The 15,913-nt window shown below is 37.9% G+C and overlaps 1 protein-coding gene across 6 annotated transcripts in view; it reads right to left on the reverse strand.

Moving 5' to 3' along the window:
• Positions 1-15,913, reverse strand: part of TAF1B (TATA-box binding protein associated factor, RNA polymerase I subunit B) — a 94,428-nt gene that overhangs the window by 15,959 nt on the left and 62,556 nt on the right. For all 6 annotated transcript variants that reach the window (XM_002812302.6, XM_009237546.4, XM_024242651.3 and 3 more), the window contains 5 exons: positions 10,973-11,150; positions 10,329-10,375; positions 8,197-8,287; positions 2,650-2,720; positions 1,944-2,166 (listed from right to left, as the gene is read on the reverse strand). In XM_002812302.6, coding sequence (XP_002812348.3) covers positions 1,944-2,166; positions 2,650-2,720; positions 8,197-8,287; positions 10,329-10,375; positions 10,973-11,150 — 610 coding nt within the window. The remainder of the gene's footprint in view (positions 1-1,943; positions 2,167-2,649; positions 2,721-8,196; positions 8,288-10,328; positions 10,376-10,972; positions 11,151-15,913) is intronic.

Below are 15,913 nucleotides of genomic sequence, written 5' to 3' on the forward strand. Positions count from 1 at the left end.
TTGTTATAAAAAATTTCAATCATACAGCAAAGTTGAAAGAATTTTATAGTAAACACCTATATACCCCACCGATTATCTCTGTAATTTTTAATCCATATACTCCTCTCTACAGCTATTAAGACACTACAGAAGGAAAGTGGGGAAAATATACTCTTATTAAAAAAATCTTCTCTTCAAGTGGACTTGGAAAACAAACTTCCTGAGTTACCTTTGTATCTATCTAGGACTTAGGATAATGACTTATTTTTCTCAAGTACTCAAAAAATACTTTTGGAGTTGATTTTCAGTACAATTAAAGAAAAACGAATGTGCTCTGGGGAGTAATATGTTCTTCACTACCTACTGCCTGAGGAAATTTTCTGAGTCATATGAAAATAGATGGCTGGGCGCAGTGGCTCACACCTGTAATCCCAGCACTTTGGGAGGATGGGGCAGGAGGACTGCTTGAGTTCAGGCATTTGAGATGAACCTGGGCAGCATAGGGAGACCCTCATCTCTGCAAAAAATAAAAAATTAGCTGGGTATGGTGGTGCACACCTGTAGTTCCAGCTACTTGGAAGGCTGAGGTGGGAGGACTGCTTGAGCCTAGGAAGTTGAGGCTGCAGTGAGCCATTATCGTGCCACTGTACTCCAGCCTGGGCGACACAGCAAGACCTCATAAATTACTTAAACAAGAATTTACACTGTATTATTCCATTATCTACCGTTTAGAGGGAATATATAACTCTTCTGAAAAAATAAAGCAAAAATAAGAAGGCAGCCTATTACTAAGCCGGAAGTCTAAGAGCCAGTATGCCACAGAGCCGATCATTAATTAAACCTGATGAAGTCAAAAGCCTGTGTCTTACTATTTAGACATACAAGTTTTCCACTATGTCCTACACAGATTCCTCTCCTCAATGCAGCTTCCCATCTTTAGTCCTACTTTATCCAGACCCAATAACCATAAAAGCGCGTGTTGTTTTCTAGACTTCACATGTCCACATTCGACAGATATGAGGACAGAACATAAAACATGAAATCAAGGGGACAAAGTTGAATGAAGATGAGAGTATTTCACTAGCCAAGTATCTCCCTGCAGATTTTTTATTAGTTGTAAGGGGAAACATAGTAACTACACTGTGGAAAAACCACACAGCACCTTGACTGGGTGATCACTATTAACACCTGAGGGGCAAATGGACCCCTAGTCTCCAGATGCCATACCCTGAGAAATGATACCCTGAGGAGGACACAGCACTTGTTTTGGCCAGGGATGCAGACCCTGAATCTAAACATGAGGAACCATCACAACCATACTCAGAAACATTGTATAACATCACTGACATTTCTAAAAAATACAGGCCAATGTCATGAAAGACAAAGAAAGGCTGAGGGACAATCAGATTAAAGGAGACCGAAGAGATAAAATCAATCAATGCCATACCTACTCCTGAACTTGATCCTGCTATAAAAGGACACTGGGGGTTTAATGAGTAAACTGGAATATGGACTGTGGGTGAGATAAAGGTATCGTATCAATATTAAGTTTCCTGAGTTTGATAACTGTACTGTGGTCACTTAAGAGAATATCCTTATTTTTAGGAAATACTTAAGGAAGTATTAAGAGGCAGAAAGACATGATAAAGGTAACTGACTCAGAGAAGTGATATGTACTAAAAAATACAGCACATTCTCCTGATCAGCATTTACAGCCACTTCTATTGCTTGCCTGCCACACTGCAGGTTAATTTAGGTAGAGGGGATAGTTTGTGCTAATTGCCCTGTATCCTCTTTCTTGATTTTTACCAGCTTTCCTAGAACTCTTACACAAAACTCAATGTATAATTCTGATTTTCGTGACTTTAAGCTCACCAGCTTCTAATTCCAACAAAAAACCTATCTGGCTCTTATACAGTCAACTACTTCAATTATATGTGACTTTTTCTAAAAGCACTGATTACCATCTGCAGAATTTCTGTGTACTAAGCCAATATAATGAATTCTTAGTTAGCAGTGATTGGCCTTTCTCTTTCAGGACTCCCTGAAGGCTGTGTCCATGGAAACACGTTCTATCAGTGTCTTCTTCAGTCCAGTTGAACTGAAAACTTGAAGGGCTTTTTTTTCCAGCAGTTGCTGTTGAATCAACCAGTGTGCTAAATTGTTTCTGTAGATTCACCACCATTTCTGGAAATGGAGAAAAAAAGGAAACAAAATAAGTAATGTTAAATCACAAATAAAGCCTGGAATTTACTTGATAGGAATGTACCAATATTGGTTCCTTAGTTTTGGCAGATGTACCATGGTAATGTAACAGGATAACGTTAAGGGAAAATGAAACTGGAAGAGGTGCGTGGGGGAAACCCTACTTCAAAAAGAATGTACAGTCTAAAAGGAATTCTATAAGCAAAGAATTCCCAAAATCATAATGATTTAGGATTTTAGATTTTGGCAGGAACTGAGGCTCTGTTTTGAAGAACGGCATGTTCCTGAAGTAGATTCCTGCAGAGATTTCTTGCAGAGCATGATGCTCCTTTGGATGTACACGTGCCCTGGAACATTTGTTTAAAAAAAGTAAAAAACTTAAACATTCAACATTTCAAGTCCAGATATTTAACTTTTCCACAACTGTGTTGCTACTTGGTATTAACAAGACAAAATTTGACTTACCTCTTTTTTTATATGCTACTGGTTTGTCGATAAACGAGTAGTAGAGTGGCTTTTCACTTTTCCACAGGTACCTGTACAAGGTAAAGAAACAGCTGGAGCAGGATGGAGATGAAACGGACATAAACACATTGTCTGAAGCACTATCTGAGATTTCTGATATTTCGTTATAGTTCTGGCTTAGAATGGCCTATTGGCACATGTCTATATTGTCTATTGAACTTAGGCCCTAGAAGGAACCACTGACTGAGAGCCCAGGCCAAGAGAATGGTGTGCTCCTCTCAAAAGCCACCCAGATGCTGTGACATCTTGAAGAAGCTACTAATTATACAAAAAACATAGAAACGGTTTCCTTCACCATAAATTTCCCTTGCTCCTCATTCTCATAAAGTGAAGCCACCTCAGAAACAACTGTTCCCCATTGCCTTTATCCCAATGCCTTTTTGCTGAGAGTTGTTAGTAGTACTTCTGATTCTGATAACTTACACAGAGTGAACAGTAAATGCGTCTCTCTGGCACCTGATGCCAGGAAATCTATTCTATTCCTGGTGTAAAGGAGAGGAAAAGACTGGATTCCAGGATGACACAGTCCCAGTAGTCCCTGTCCTGACTCAGCCTATTCTTGCCAAGGGAAGGGCGGCCAGGCAGTTTCCACTGTAAAATGGGGATCCTGGATTGCTCTGGCTCTTGGGGTTCCCTCCAGGACAAACACTAAGAGCCATCTAAGGTTCCTGCAGATTAGGGTGATCAGTTCCAGACTCCAAAAGGAAGTGACATGTTCTATTTCTGGTTCTAGTGGCTGTTGCTAAACTTTGCCAAGCAGACACTGCTGCTCTGGAACAGAGACAACAATGTTCATTCTTAGTCTCATTTTCATTATTTCTGTGTTCCCTAGAGCAGAGGACTTTCATAACTTATAATAATTTAAAAAATCCACCTTCTTCTTGATCCCAGGCCATTTCCTTATTTTGAAAGACACTGTGGCAACAAGAAAGAGTACTGAATCAGAAGACCTGGCTCCATCACTTTCTAGTGGTGTGACCTTGAATGACAAATTATGGAGGTTCTCAAAGGCAGAGACTGTCTCAGCCATCCTTATGCCCCTACTGTTATCAGGGAGTGGTGGATAGTAGGAACTCATTTAAACATTTGTTGAAGAATAATTGGGTGAATAAATGAACAAAAAAATGAATTTAGCATCTCTAAACTTATCCTCTACTTTCACAGGGTTATTCTGAGGAATAAGATAATGTATGTATCGGTTCTTTAAATCCTATACAATAATTAGAATTATTATTTAGTACTTGACAAAGTGCCTGGCTAGTAGATACTCAAGAAATATCTGTGAACTTTCCAGAAAAACAGATTAAAAACAGGAAGCCAGAAATACAAATATTTTTAAAATCTGTAGTATCTACAATACTTTCTCACCATTTATTTTTAATACTAGGAAGTAATACATATATAAAAGCACACATTTTTAACAATATTTTAGTAATATCATTTAGCAAATAATAATTTTAACCAATTTAAGAACTGATGTTTTCAAGAATTTTAAAAAATACTTGATCAAGTCAGTAAAATCATGACTATACATAAAACAGATGTTGACTTTTTCTTTTGAATTTCTGCAATGATATTAAATGTTAAGAACAGAAAGGAGTCAGGCACGGTGGCTCATGCCTGTAATCCCAGCACTTTGGGAGGCTGAGGTGGGAGGATCACCTGAGGTTGCGAGTTTGAGACCAGCCTGACCAACATGGAGAAACCCCGTCTCTTTAGTAAATACAAAATTAGCCAGGCATGGTGGCACATGCCTGTAATCTCAGCTACTTGGGAGGCTGAGGCAGAAGAACTGCTTGAACCTGGGAGGCGGAAGTTGCGGTGAGCCGAGATCGTGTCATTGCACTCCAGCACTCCAGCCTGGGCAACAAGAGTGAAAATCCATCTCAAAAAAAAAAAAAAAAAAAAAAAAAACCAGGAAATTTTTCTAATCATTAGGTAGCAGTAGAGATGTAATTAATGTTATACAGGAGATAGTTTCCTGAAAATCATGTGAAACTAAACTTTAGTGAACCATACAATATTTAAAATATATCAGAGAGTTTGTCATTTAATGTTATGGTAAATGAGTTAGCGATTCTTTAAAATATATTTTTTTGCTATTAATTTTCTTAAATAATAAAATCTCAAAGGATAAAGAAGTTCCCTAAACAGTCTAATCCCAATCCCTGGGCACGCTCACTGTTAAACATTCCTTGTGAATACCTAATCTAAACAGAAGTTTCTTATATGTTTACAGTAAATGCCTATGCAAGTGGCAATCATGCCACAGATCAAGAAAGCATTATGATGTCCTTGGGGTGATATGCCCCAAGAATGGGAAAGGTGATCTAAAATAAAAATACTCTAAGTGTTTAGATACCTGAAATGAAAGCTTCTTCCAAAATTGACTTTACCTTGCCTGCCTTTTCTCATTACATAAAACTACAAAAAGAGACACATCACAAACCATGTTTTCCAGCTAGATGTTATCCATATACTTCTCTCTTGTCTGTCTGCATATGTTTTCTCATTTTTAAAAATTAAGGTATAATTTACATTCAGTAAAATTTACTCTTTTTAGTGTAGTTCTGCTAGCACTGACAAACACATACAGTTGCATGTGTGTACTCACCACAATTACTATGCAGAACAGTTCCATCACTCCAAAATATCTCCCACATCCCTTGACAGTCAGCCCTTGATCTCAGGCAACTACGGGTCTGTTTTTCTGTCCCTACAGTTTAGCCTTTTCCAGAATGTCATATAAATGGAATCAAAGCATAAGTAACCTTTTGAGTCTTTCACGTAGCACAATGCACTTAAGATTCACTCATATTGCTGGATGCATCATAAGTCTGTACTGCTAAATGGTATTCCACTGTACGGATATAACAGTTTAGCCAGTTACCAGTTGAAGAACATGTGGTTTGTTGCCAGTTTTTGGCAATTATGAATGAAACCATTAGAAATATTCCTATGCAGATTTTTGTGTGAGCTCGTTTTCATTTCACTAGGGTAAATATCTAGGAGTGAAAAACACTGGATAACATAATAAATGTATGTTTAACTTTGAGAAACTGCCAACTTTTCAAAATAGCTGTACCATTTTGAATTCCCACACTTGGAATGATCAGTTTTTGTTTTTGTTTTGTTTTGAACCATTCTAATTGGTATATAATGATATGTCATTGTCGTTTTAATTTGCATTTCCCTATTAATGATGTTAAACATCTTTTCACATGTCATCTTGATACCATCTTTGGTAAAACGTCTTTTCAAATATTTTGCCATTTAAAAAAATGGAGTTTTTTTCTTATTGCCTAAGAATTCTTTATATACTCTAGATACAAATCTTTTAACAGATATGTGATTTGCATTTAATTTCGTCTAGTCTGTAGCTTCTTATTCTTTTAAGTTCTTTTGTGGAGCAGAGGTTCTTACTTCTGATGAAGTCCAATTTACCAATTGTTTTTCTTTTACAGATCATGCTTTTGGTGTCACATCTAAGAAATTTCTGCCTAAACCAAAAGGGAAGGCAAAAATTAGCAGTGAACTCAAAACCACAATGAGATATCACTATACACCAATTAGGGCATAGAGATTTTCTGCACAGGCTTAATTTTTCTCCATGTTCTTCTCAACATCTTCTATAACAGCTAGAAGTCATCAAAGTAGCCCCTTATGCTGTTTTAGGTTTTCAACTACTGTTTATTAGTGGTTTTCATAATCTCATGCATAGGAACCCATGCTCAGATATAGAAAATGTTTTAATAATTTTCATCTGATAACATGGATGATAACATTCAGAGAAACAGAGAAAAATTAGAAATTTATGTCAACATGGGGGTGGGGAAGGGTGAAACCGACAGGTGACCATCACGCACCGGAGCTCTGTGCCTGAGCAGCAGTTGGTAGTGCTTCGCATATTACTCAGCAGTGACTCACATTGCACGTGTGTGTCAGCTCTCAGCACATACTCTAGGAAGAAGGACCTTGGAAAGGGGTCCCCTCGACAGCCTCCACCTTGGGGCCCGGTACCTCCCTGGAAAGTGCCATTTTATAACCAGACTTACTTTCTTTGGCCGATAAATTATTCCCTAAAGTAGCTAAAAGCCAGTAAGTCTTAAATGTGCAACTGATATAACACTGCAATAACGAACTGGGCCTCCAAGAGCTATGTTTAAAGTGTAGGCTGGTGTCTGGCTTGGGGTAAGGAAAGCCCTGTCACCACTGAGACACCAGGGTGGAATGGCCCCTAGGCACCCAGTCCTCAGGATCCGTCAGGACTAACCCCAGCTAGCACCACAGAAAGGAAGGCTGATTCTCCAAGATGACCTAAGACACATAACAAACTCTTATTCCTGCTGCTATTCTTGTGCCCACTGAGAGCCACTGACTGAAGAGCCACTCCTTCTCTGATGAGGAGGAGGGGGGCCTGGTTTCCTGGGAATCCATGGGCTGTTGGGATAAATTCACCTCCACCCCTCTTCTTCACTGTGCATCAATCCTGCCTACTGAGAGGGAACCTGTCACACTTCCCTGCTTTGGAAAGGATCATCTCCACAGTGCCTTTTCCACCCCAAGAATCTGTTTTTCTATTTAAAAGCCCTCTGAAATTTAGAGGAAAAATAATCTAGTTCTACTCTCATACTGGAAAATTGGGTCTTAATTACAGTATATAAGTGGGCATTATTATGTCTACTTTACTGATGAAGAAATAGGAGCTGAACAAATTCTCATTTCAACTAATTTGGGGAACCTTGATTTTTCTCAAAGGATATAAAATTACTGAGTCGAATTAGTATTACTGTAAATTTACATTAAATACAGAGATGTCACCTTTTTCTTCAAAGCCTCAAAGAGACTCAGACTCAACAAAAGGTTAAGTAACTGGCCCATGGGCACACAGCTAGCTTGTAATGCAGACAGGATTCAAACCTAGCGCTGCTTATGCTCTCTCTACTCTACCACAATGAGCCCACATCAGAATGACAGTTCAAAGAAAGGCAGTGACACTGGCTGAATCAAATGGACTTGCTATCTGCTTTCCTTTGTTTTAATTTTCACAGGGACCTTTATTTTGGGGGAACATTCCAATTACATATGTTGCAAGGTAACATCTGTAATCTTTTTAATATTGGGAAGCATAGATGAGAAATGACTAAATTTGAGAAAGGGAAAGAGGGAGGAGTATTAGAAATATAGGCAAGTCTCATGCAAATTATAAAAAGTTAAATTATAAAAAGTATACTGTGGTATCCTGCATTGGATCATGGAACAGAAAGAGGACATTAATAAAAACACTGGTGAAATACACATCAAATCTAAACTTTGATTAATAGTAATATAAAAAAGAGAAAAGTTAATTAGAGTGTCGGGCTAATATTTCCAGAAAAAAAAGTCACAATGCAGACCAGCGTATACTGATGAAGCTTCAGCTTTCAAATGTAAAGTAACAGACACAGAAGTAAAGCAGGTGCATCTAAACCAGGAAAGAGAACATACTTGGCCCTTGCTTCTTCCCATTTTTGTTTTTTCTCATCAAAAGCTTTCTTCATAATTTGGTACCACTTTCTGAAATCAAACCATGGCTTATCTGAAAGAAATAAAATCCAAGATTATTAACGAAATAAACCACACTATAATAATATACATTGTTCATTTGAGTTTTCATTAATTGACATAGCTAAACATTTATATACTAGCTCTTGGAATCTATGGATGGAGTCATTGTCTCTCTACTCTAACAGGACTCTCCTGAGGAATCTGTCAATCCCTCCTCTAAGATCCTACCTATATTGCAGCCCCAACTAAATTATACTGAAATCATCTTTTTACATGTCTGCTTCTCCTAGACTTGACTATTACCTCCTTGAGAACAGAACACATATTTTGTTTCCCACTACAAAGAAGGCCTGCTCCTCCTCTCAAACCCAACACCCAGCACAGTGCCTGGCACACGGTGGTGTTCCAATATGATGAATACATGTATAAAGGAACAAATGATGGATAAATGTGTAAAATGATACTATAGTAGCTGAACCCAGACTTCCAGTTTCACCAGCTCCTATTCCCATTCTTCATAATCTTAATTCAAAGAATCTAGAGACAAGTAAGAAAGTGGACTGCATTGGACAGTTGGTGTGAGTGTGTGATCAAGATGTAGACATTAGAGAGACAACAGAACTGAATGCAGTAAAGTATAAAAACTCACTCCTCACTCTTTCACTCCATATAGGGATTATTCTCCATATTCTCTGGTGAAGGCAGTCTCTTTCCATGCCTAACTAAAAATCTTTTCAGCTGGTCAATATGATAATTGTTTAATCCAATATGACCTTGTAGACCATACAGCCACAGAGGAGAGGAAACTACCGAAAGAATTATAAGGATAGAGGAAGACTATAGTAATCAATAGAACTCATGGTTCTTTGACCTGGAGTAAATCACAACTTTTCTAAACCTCAATCTCCCCATCAATAATGCTGGGGGCAGGGGATGGTGATTAGCAGACAGAGCAGAGAGAAATGACAGTGATCTTTGTCCTGCTGACAGCATGGATTTATTTTGAGGCTTACAGGGAGACAGGTCAAAGCACTCTGTTTATTCTACATGTCTACGTAGTAAATTATCACCTTTTAGCATTAGAGGGGATATTAGAAGACAGCTAGTTCAACCTTTCACTCTACGTAGAAGTCAACATGAGCAATATACAGAAAGTAGTATTTTATTTTGCACATATTCTGGAAAGAACACACAAACTGATTGCTTCCAATAAATTCAAGCCTCTAAAACCAATGAACATAAATCCTAATGAGAACATTAAGAAACTGGAATTGAATTTAATAATTCACATATTCACCACACTTCACTGAGTTGCTCTTAGGCTAGTCACTATGTTGGGCACTAAAGACACATTAAAAGAAAAAAAAAAAGATATGATCCCTCCCTCCAGAAGCTCACACTTCACTTGTCTATCTGTCTATCACTTATAAAGTACTTACTAGATGCCAGATACTCTTCTAAGCACTTTACAAATATTGGCAATCTAATAGGGACAGAGGTACTTAGGCCATTAGTTAGACCTCAAGGCACTAAACATCTAGCAGAAGTCTGAACAAGAGTGACTGTGGCAGGAGTTATTAGTTCTGATTTGGGAAGAGGTGAAGCATTGTGAAGTGGATAGGTGTGAAGACCAGACAGAAGAGTGGTGTTTATGCTGCATCTTCAAGAATAAAGAGGCATTTGCCAGGGACTGAACAGGAGTTGGGGTAAGAAGGAAAGAGCATTTCAGATAGAGGGACCAACAAGAGCAAAGGCCGAAAGCATCAGAATAGACAGGATGGTCACAAAGCTGCCTGTAAATTCATGATCTAGCATGGCTGGTGAGTAGAAGTTGGGAATACAAAACAGCCTGGTCTTACATATAATACGGACTCACTGATATTTTTTAGTACCCTAGAGATACAAGTAGGTAATTATATGAAAAAACAATGCTGGTACAATATACAATTTGTATACATGTGTTTGTTTATGTGTATATGTGTATTTTTCAAAGTTGTTTGCCTACATTTATTCCATCTTTTAATCTATCATCTATAACCACTTTGAATTTGAATGATAAAAAATTAAAATACCTTTTTTGTTCTTTTCATTATGCTTTTCAGCAAGATTAGACAAAGACCTGGAGATAACAATAAACAAATCAATTTATTTAGAAGTCATGTATTTGGAAAGATAAATTCTGAATTCTTCTGAGAGAAAAGTATAGAACAGTATTTGAAATTGATACCATGTTTTAATGGAGAAGCAATCACTGAAACAGAGGAGGAGACACTATAAATACTGTCACTCTTTGTTGGCATCTGGGAGGGGTGACATATTAAGATTCCTTTACTTTCTAAAATAATCTTTGAGAACACATATTGCCAGGAGCCTAAAGGGATATAGATAGAGATTTATGAAGATACTTTAAAACTAGGAAATCAGTGGAGCAAAGAGGAACATTGCTACCTAAAGAATAACAGGTATAAAACATGATCAAACAACTGACAACCAGCTGAGTCAAAGTACTGTGTAAGAAATAATTGTGACTACTGGTCAATGTTCTGTAACAATTGAGAGTCTCCATTTTTTGAGATAACATATAATTAGGTAAATACAGTACAAATTTTTTCTTTAGCTCCTTTTTTAAAGTGTCTTCATGACATTTAAAGGTTTCTTAAAAAACTAAGATCAGCACCATAAAATGTTACTTGTCATAAAATTGACGTACACTTACCACTCGAAATTGTCATCCAATAGAAAGAGCAGTTTTAATACCACCACAATGATAGCTACAGCTTGTACATCGTACTTAACAGTTTTTGCCATTTTAGCTATAGGATCAAATGTCAGAAAATCCACTTCTCCCATTCCAGTCATTTTTACCACGTGGCAAGTTAAGCTATGCATTTCATCTGAAGAACAAAACAGTAAAATGTAAAGTAAATTATTTGGCAACTAGACCATCCCCAATGTATATATATCCATAAAATAACCTTTATCTTAAAACACGACACTATGCAAGAACTCAGAGACACACATTTTGTGAAGAAAACATCAAAACATGGCATCTGTATAGAAAAATGAATGGTAGAATCTTAAAACGGCGTATCATTCCCTATTCCAACTTCCTAAAACATCTACTATTTCTAGGACACATCCTGGCATCTGGCAGCCACATACCAGTTGTTTCATCCACATCTCTTGTCTGTGTTTCTATAGCAGTGTTTGCTCACCTAAAACTAACTCCCTATATTATAAGACCAAAAGCTTCTCTAGCAATGTATGTGCACTGGCTGGCATTCTGACTAGCACACTGGAAGCCCTCAACAACTGTTTAACTAGATATATTGCTTTCCTAAAGAAATTATATGTTCAGCATAGACTACACCTATTACTCAAGACTGAATAATGTGGGACTTGGAACCAGAAAACCTAGGACCTATATTTAAGCTTTCCAATCACTAGCTTTGTGACTCTTGGATCAGAGTCACTTAGCCTCAGTTTCTTCACTTGTAAAATGGGTTATAATGAGAATAAATTCAGGTTATGCTCAAGTGAATAGACTTTGAAAACTAAACAAAAAATTTCTGTACTTCCCAATCTAAGTATGTAAGCTGTGACCACACCCTACTCTAATCAATTTCAAGTATGATAGCCATTTTTTATAAGAGATAATGAGCTTGCATGGAACTGAACTGAACCTTCTACATGCATTCAGTCACCATGTCCTGTTAATTCCATTCTCTCAATGTGGCATATAGTACCATGGTTGAGAATAGACTACGGAACCAAACTGCCTGGACTAGAGTCCCTGCTCCATCACTTACAAGCTCTATGACTGTGGACATGTTATACAACCTTTCTGTGCCTCAGTTTTTAAACAATCTATCTAAAATAGGAATAAGAATAGTACCTGCTTCATAGCTATTGTGAAGACTGAATTAATCAATACACCTAAGGCACTTGGATCAGTGCTGACTGCTTTCCAATCCATCCCCTTTCTTCCCTTCACTGTTGCTCCTTAGGCCACCCTTATAACTGCTCTCCCTTTCTCTAGTCTTACTCTCCTGTGGCCCAATCATCGTAGTCCCCTGCTCTTATGAACTCACTAAAGCTTTTAGCTCCCAGCCTAATCTCCATAGTTCCCCCAAACAAGCCATATTCTCACTTGCCTCTCTGCTTTGCACAGCTACTTTTGCCCCTTTGCCTAGAAAGCCAGTTTCTTTCCCCCATTCCTCATCTCAGGCTCTGCCTGGCTGAAGCTCACTCATCTTAGAGAACTTGGTTATACCAGTGACCTCCTCTAAGAATAGACATGATACCACAGCCTCCTGTGACTGGCCCTCTTCTGAGTGCTAAAGCAGATGTCCTGGCAGGTACCCTTCTACTGCACACAGTTAAGGGTTTATCTTTCTGTTTCCCTCTTAAACTTGAGGGTGACTCAATCTTGTTTTATTTATCTTCCTAACTGCTACAACTCACACATAATTCGTACTAATTACATGTTTATGACAAAGAATAAATAAAACACAAAATTAATTTCTTTCTTGAAACATTTAAGTAAAAAAATTTTGCTGATTAAAAAATGCTTTGTTACATAGAAACAGAACACATATAACAATGATAATTCAAAATATCGCATCAAAGTATTTTTATGTTTACCAGATTCTGATAGCTTGGCTCAAGTTTTCACTTGGCTTTTATTCTTCCAACAAACATTTATTGAGCAACTAGTGTGTTCTGGGTACTTAAGACACAGATACAGTCCTTTTCCTCAAGTCTTTTTCCTAATGAGAATGCAGTATGGTACAGGCTATGACAAACATGGGATGGTGCTTTCAGGAAATGCAAATAGTCCAACAAGGCTTTAGTGTTGAATGTTAAGAGGCTGGCAGGGCCAGACAGTGCAGGTCTTTGTGAGGCAGAGAATTTGGACTATTATACTATTAAGATAATTTCAATTTACAGGTGTCACCTGAATTTACTCCCGGGCTTTATTCAGATGCAAAAAGATTAGGAGATAGAAAATTAAGCTCAATTCAACAAGCATTTACTGAGTGTCTACTAGGTACAAGACACTGTGCATTAATATAATGGAGGAAATTAGAGAAATGAATGATAGGACTCTTGCACTCAAACATGTACACTTCAAACACGGAAAAAATTAATTTTAAAATACATTCACTAAAATTTTAACCATTATCTATATTAGGTTGCAGAAGGTATAGTCTCTTCTCAGATAATTTAAAAATCAAAACCATATTAGTATTATTATTCTAAAAAATGACATTTCTTGAAATATTTCTCCTTTTAAAATTAATATCTTGGCCAGGCGTGGTGGCTCATGCCTGTAATCCCAGCACTTTGGGAGGCCAAGGCAGGCAGATCACCTGAGGTCAGGAGATCCAGACTCTCCTGGCTAACACAGTGAAACCCCGTCTCTACTAAAGATACAAAAAATTAGCCGGGCATGGTGGCGGGCACCTGTAGTCCCAGCTACACTGGAGGCTGAGGCAGGAGAATGGCGTGAACCCGGGAGGTGGAGCTTGCAGTGAGCGGAGATCACGCCACTGCACTCCAGCCTGGGTGACAGAGTGAGACTTTGTCTCAAAAAAAAAAAAAAAAAAAAGAATTAAGATCTTGAACTGCTCGCCTTATGCCAAAAGTATAGACTAATAAAAAAAGCAACTGGAAGAAATGATGAGAATGGTAGCAAGGACAGTATAGGGTCTTGGAAGGGAGCAGAGGGTGGGAAGAGCACAGGCCCTGGAAGCGGAAGACTGGGTTGTAGGAATCTACTCTGCCATCTACCAGCTGGGTGTCCCTGAACCGCCCTAAGCCTTATCTGTCAAGGGGAAGCCTGCTTGCCCTCTCCTCCCACCTTCACAAAGGAGAGAATTTATATATGGGCACTTTGGAAACTTCAGAAATTACATACATGAAACAGAAATTACATAAATGATCACGAACGCCAACAGAAACTCTATCCAGCAGGCTCGTGGGTGACAATGGGAGGAACCATAGTAGAGGGTGGAGAGTGCATCTGAGCTCATTCGTGGCCATCAAAGGGGCAGCGCTTACTCAGGCAGGGTGTGTGTGACATACTTGCCGAAACCTTTCCCCGAGCCCCAGAGGCTACCTGGTCACCTTTAAAGGCGTTGAGGAGGGGCGGCTATTGTCCCAGCATGTTTAAAACCACTTTTAGCTTTCTGGGAACCCTAACCCTCTCTTTGTAAAAGTACCACGTACATAGATCTCTTCTTTTTGATCAATGGCACCGCACAACTGATGGCATTACCAAGAGCAATATTTGTCATTACAAATGGCACATTCTGGAAATACTCTTATAATCTTATGTATGGGTGGTTTGCAAACCAACTGTAAACATTTTAGAATCTACATCCTAAGGTATAGGGACTATCATAACTTAATTTGTAGATCTATTTTTTGTTAAAAAAAAAAAAAAAATAGGCCAGGCTTGGTGGCTTATGCCTGTAATCCCAGCACTTTGGGAAGTCAAGGCAGGAAGATGGCTTGAGCCTGGAGGTTCAAGACCAGCCTGGGGAATATGGCAAGACCTCGTCTCTATTAAAAATAATAACAATAAAAAAACTAGCCAGGTATGGTGGTGCGTGCCTGTAGTCTCAGTTACTCAGGAGGCTGAGGTGGGAGGATCACTGGAGCCCAGGAGTTCAAGGTTGTAATAAGCTATGATCACGCCACTGCACTTCAGCCTGGTCAACAGAGCAAGATCTTGTCTTCAAAAAAAAAAAGAAAAAGCTTATTGCACTCCCCGTGCCCACTAATAAGTAATACAACTCAATATAGGATATTTATAAGATACATAAAGGTAGGAGAAGAAAAAAATAACATGTGTTACCCTAACGTAGAAATAGCCACTTTAACATTTTGGTATATTTACTTCTAATCTTTTCATGAATGTCTTCATTTTCTGTAGCTGTGGTTATGTTATACATAATTTTGTAATTTGGCTTGTTTGACTTTTTATTATAACATAAACATTTTCCATGCTTTTATGAACTCTTCATAAACATTATTTTAAAAGCTACATACCTAAAGTTCCACTGAACATACACAACACTGTTTACATAACCCTTCCCTTTCTTTTGGATATTTAAGTTGTTTCTGATTTTTTAATATTATAAATAAAGAGACTAATGACATTTATGTGTAATTTTTTTCTATAGTTCAAATTATTTCTATTGAACAGACTGTGAAAAGTGAAATTTTTCTACCTCCATTTATTATAATACTGCCTCCAAAAAGTCACTTAATAAATATCAAATGACAATAATGTCTCTCTGCATATTATAATGGATTTATTTCTACTCCTTACTCACAGGAAATGTTAGGCAAGAAATACAGTTAAACTATAGATATCAGCCAGAAAACCTATCATCCCCTCTCTGTCCAATAATAAACATGTGAGATAGATGCTTGCTTGCTATTAACCAGGCTGCATCAGTTATAGACGCTTGCTTGCTATTAACCAGGCTGCATCAATTATATTTTGATAATCCCTGGTATTCCTTCCATAACCCAGTATTCTCTCTATAAACTCACGATTTAGAACATAACACAGCATACAAGAACTTTCCGCACTTGAGAGACCCATCAAAGAAGCAGAAAGAAAAAAAAATCCAAAATAGTAATT

Source organism: Pongo abelii, chromosome 12, assembly GCF_028885655.2.
Source record: "Pongo abelii isolate AG06213 chromosome 12, NHGRI_mPonAbe1-v2.0_pri, whole genome shotgun sequence".
NCBI lineage: Eukaryota > Metazoa > Chordata > Mammalia > Primates > Hominidae > Pongo > Pongo abelii.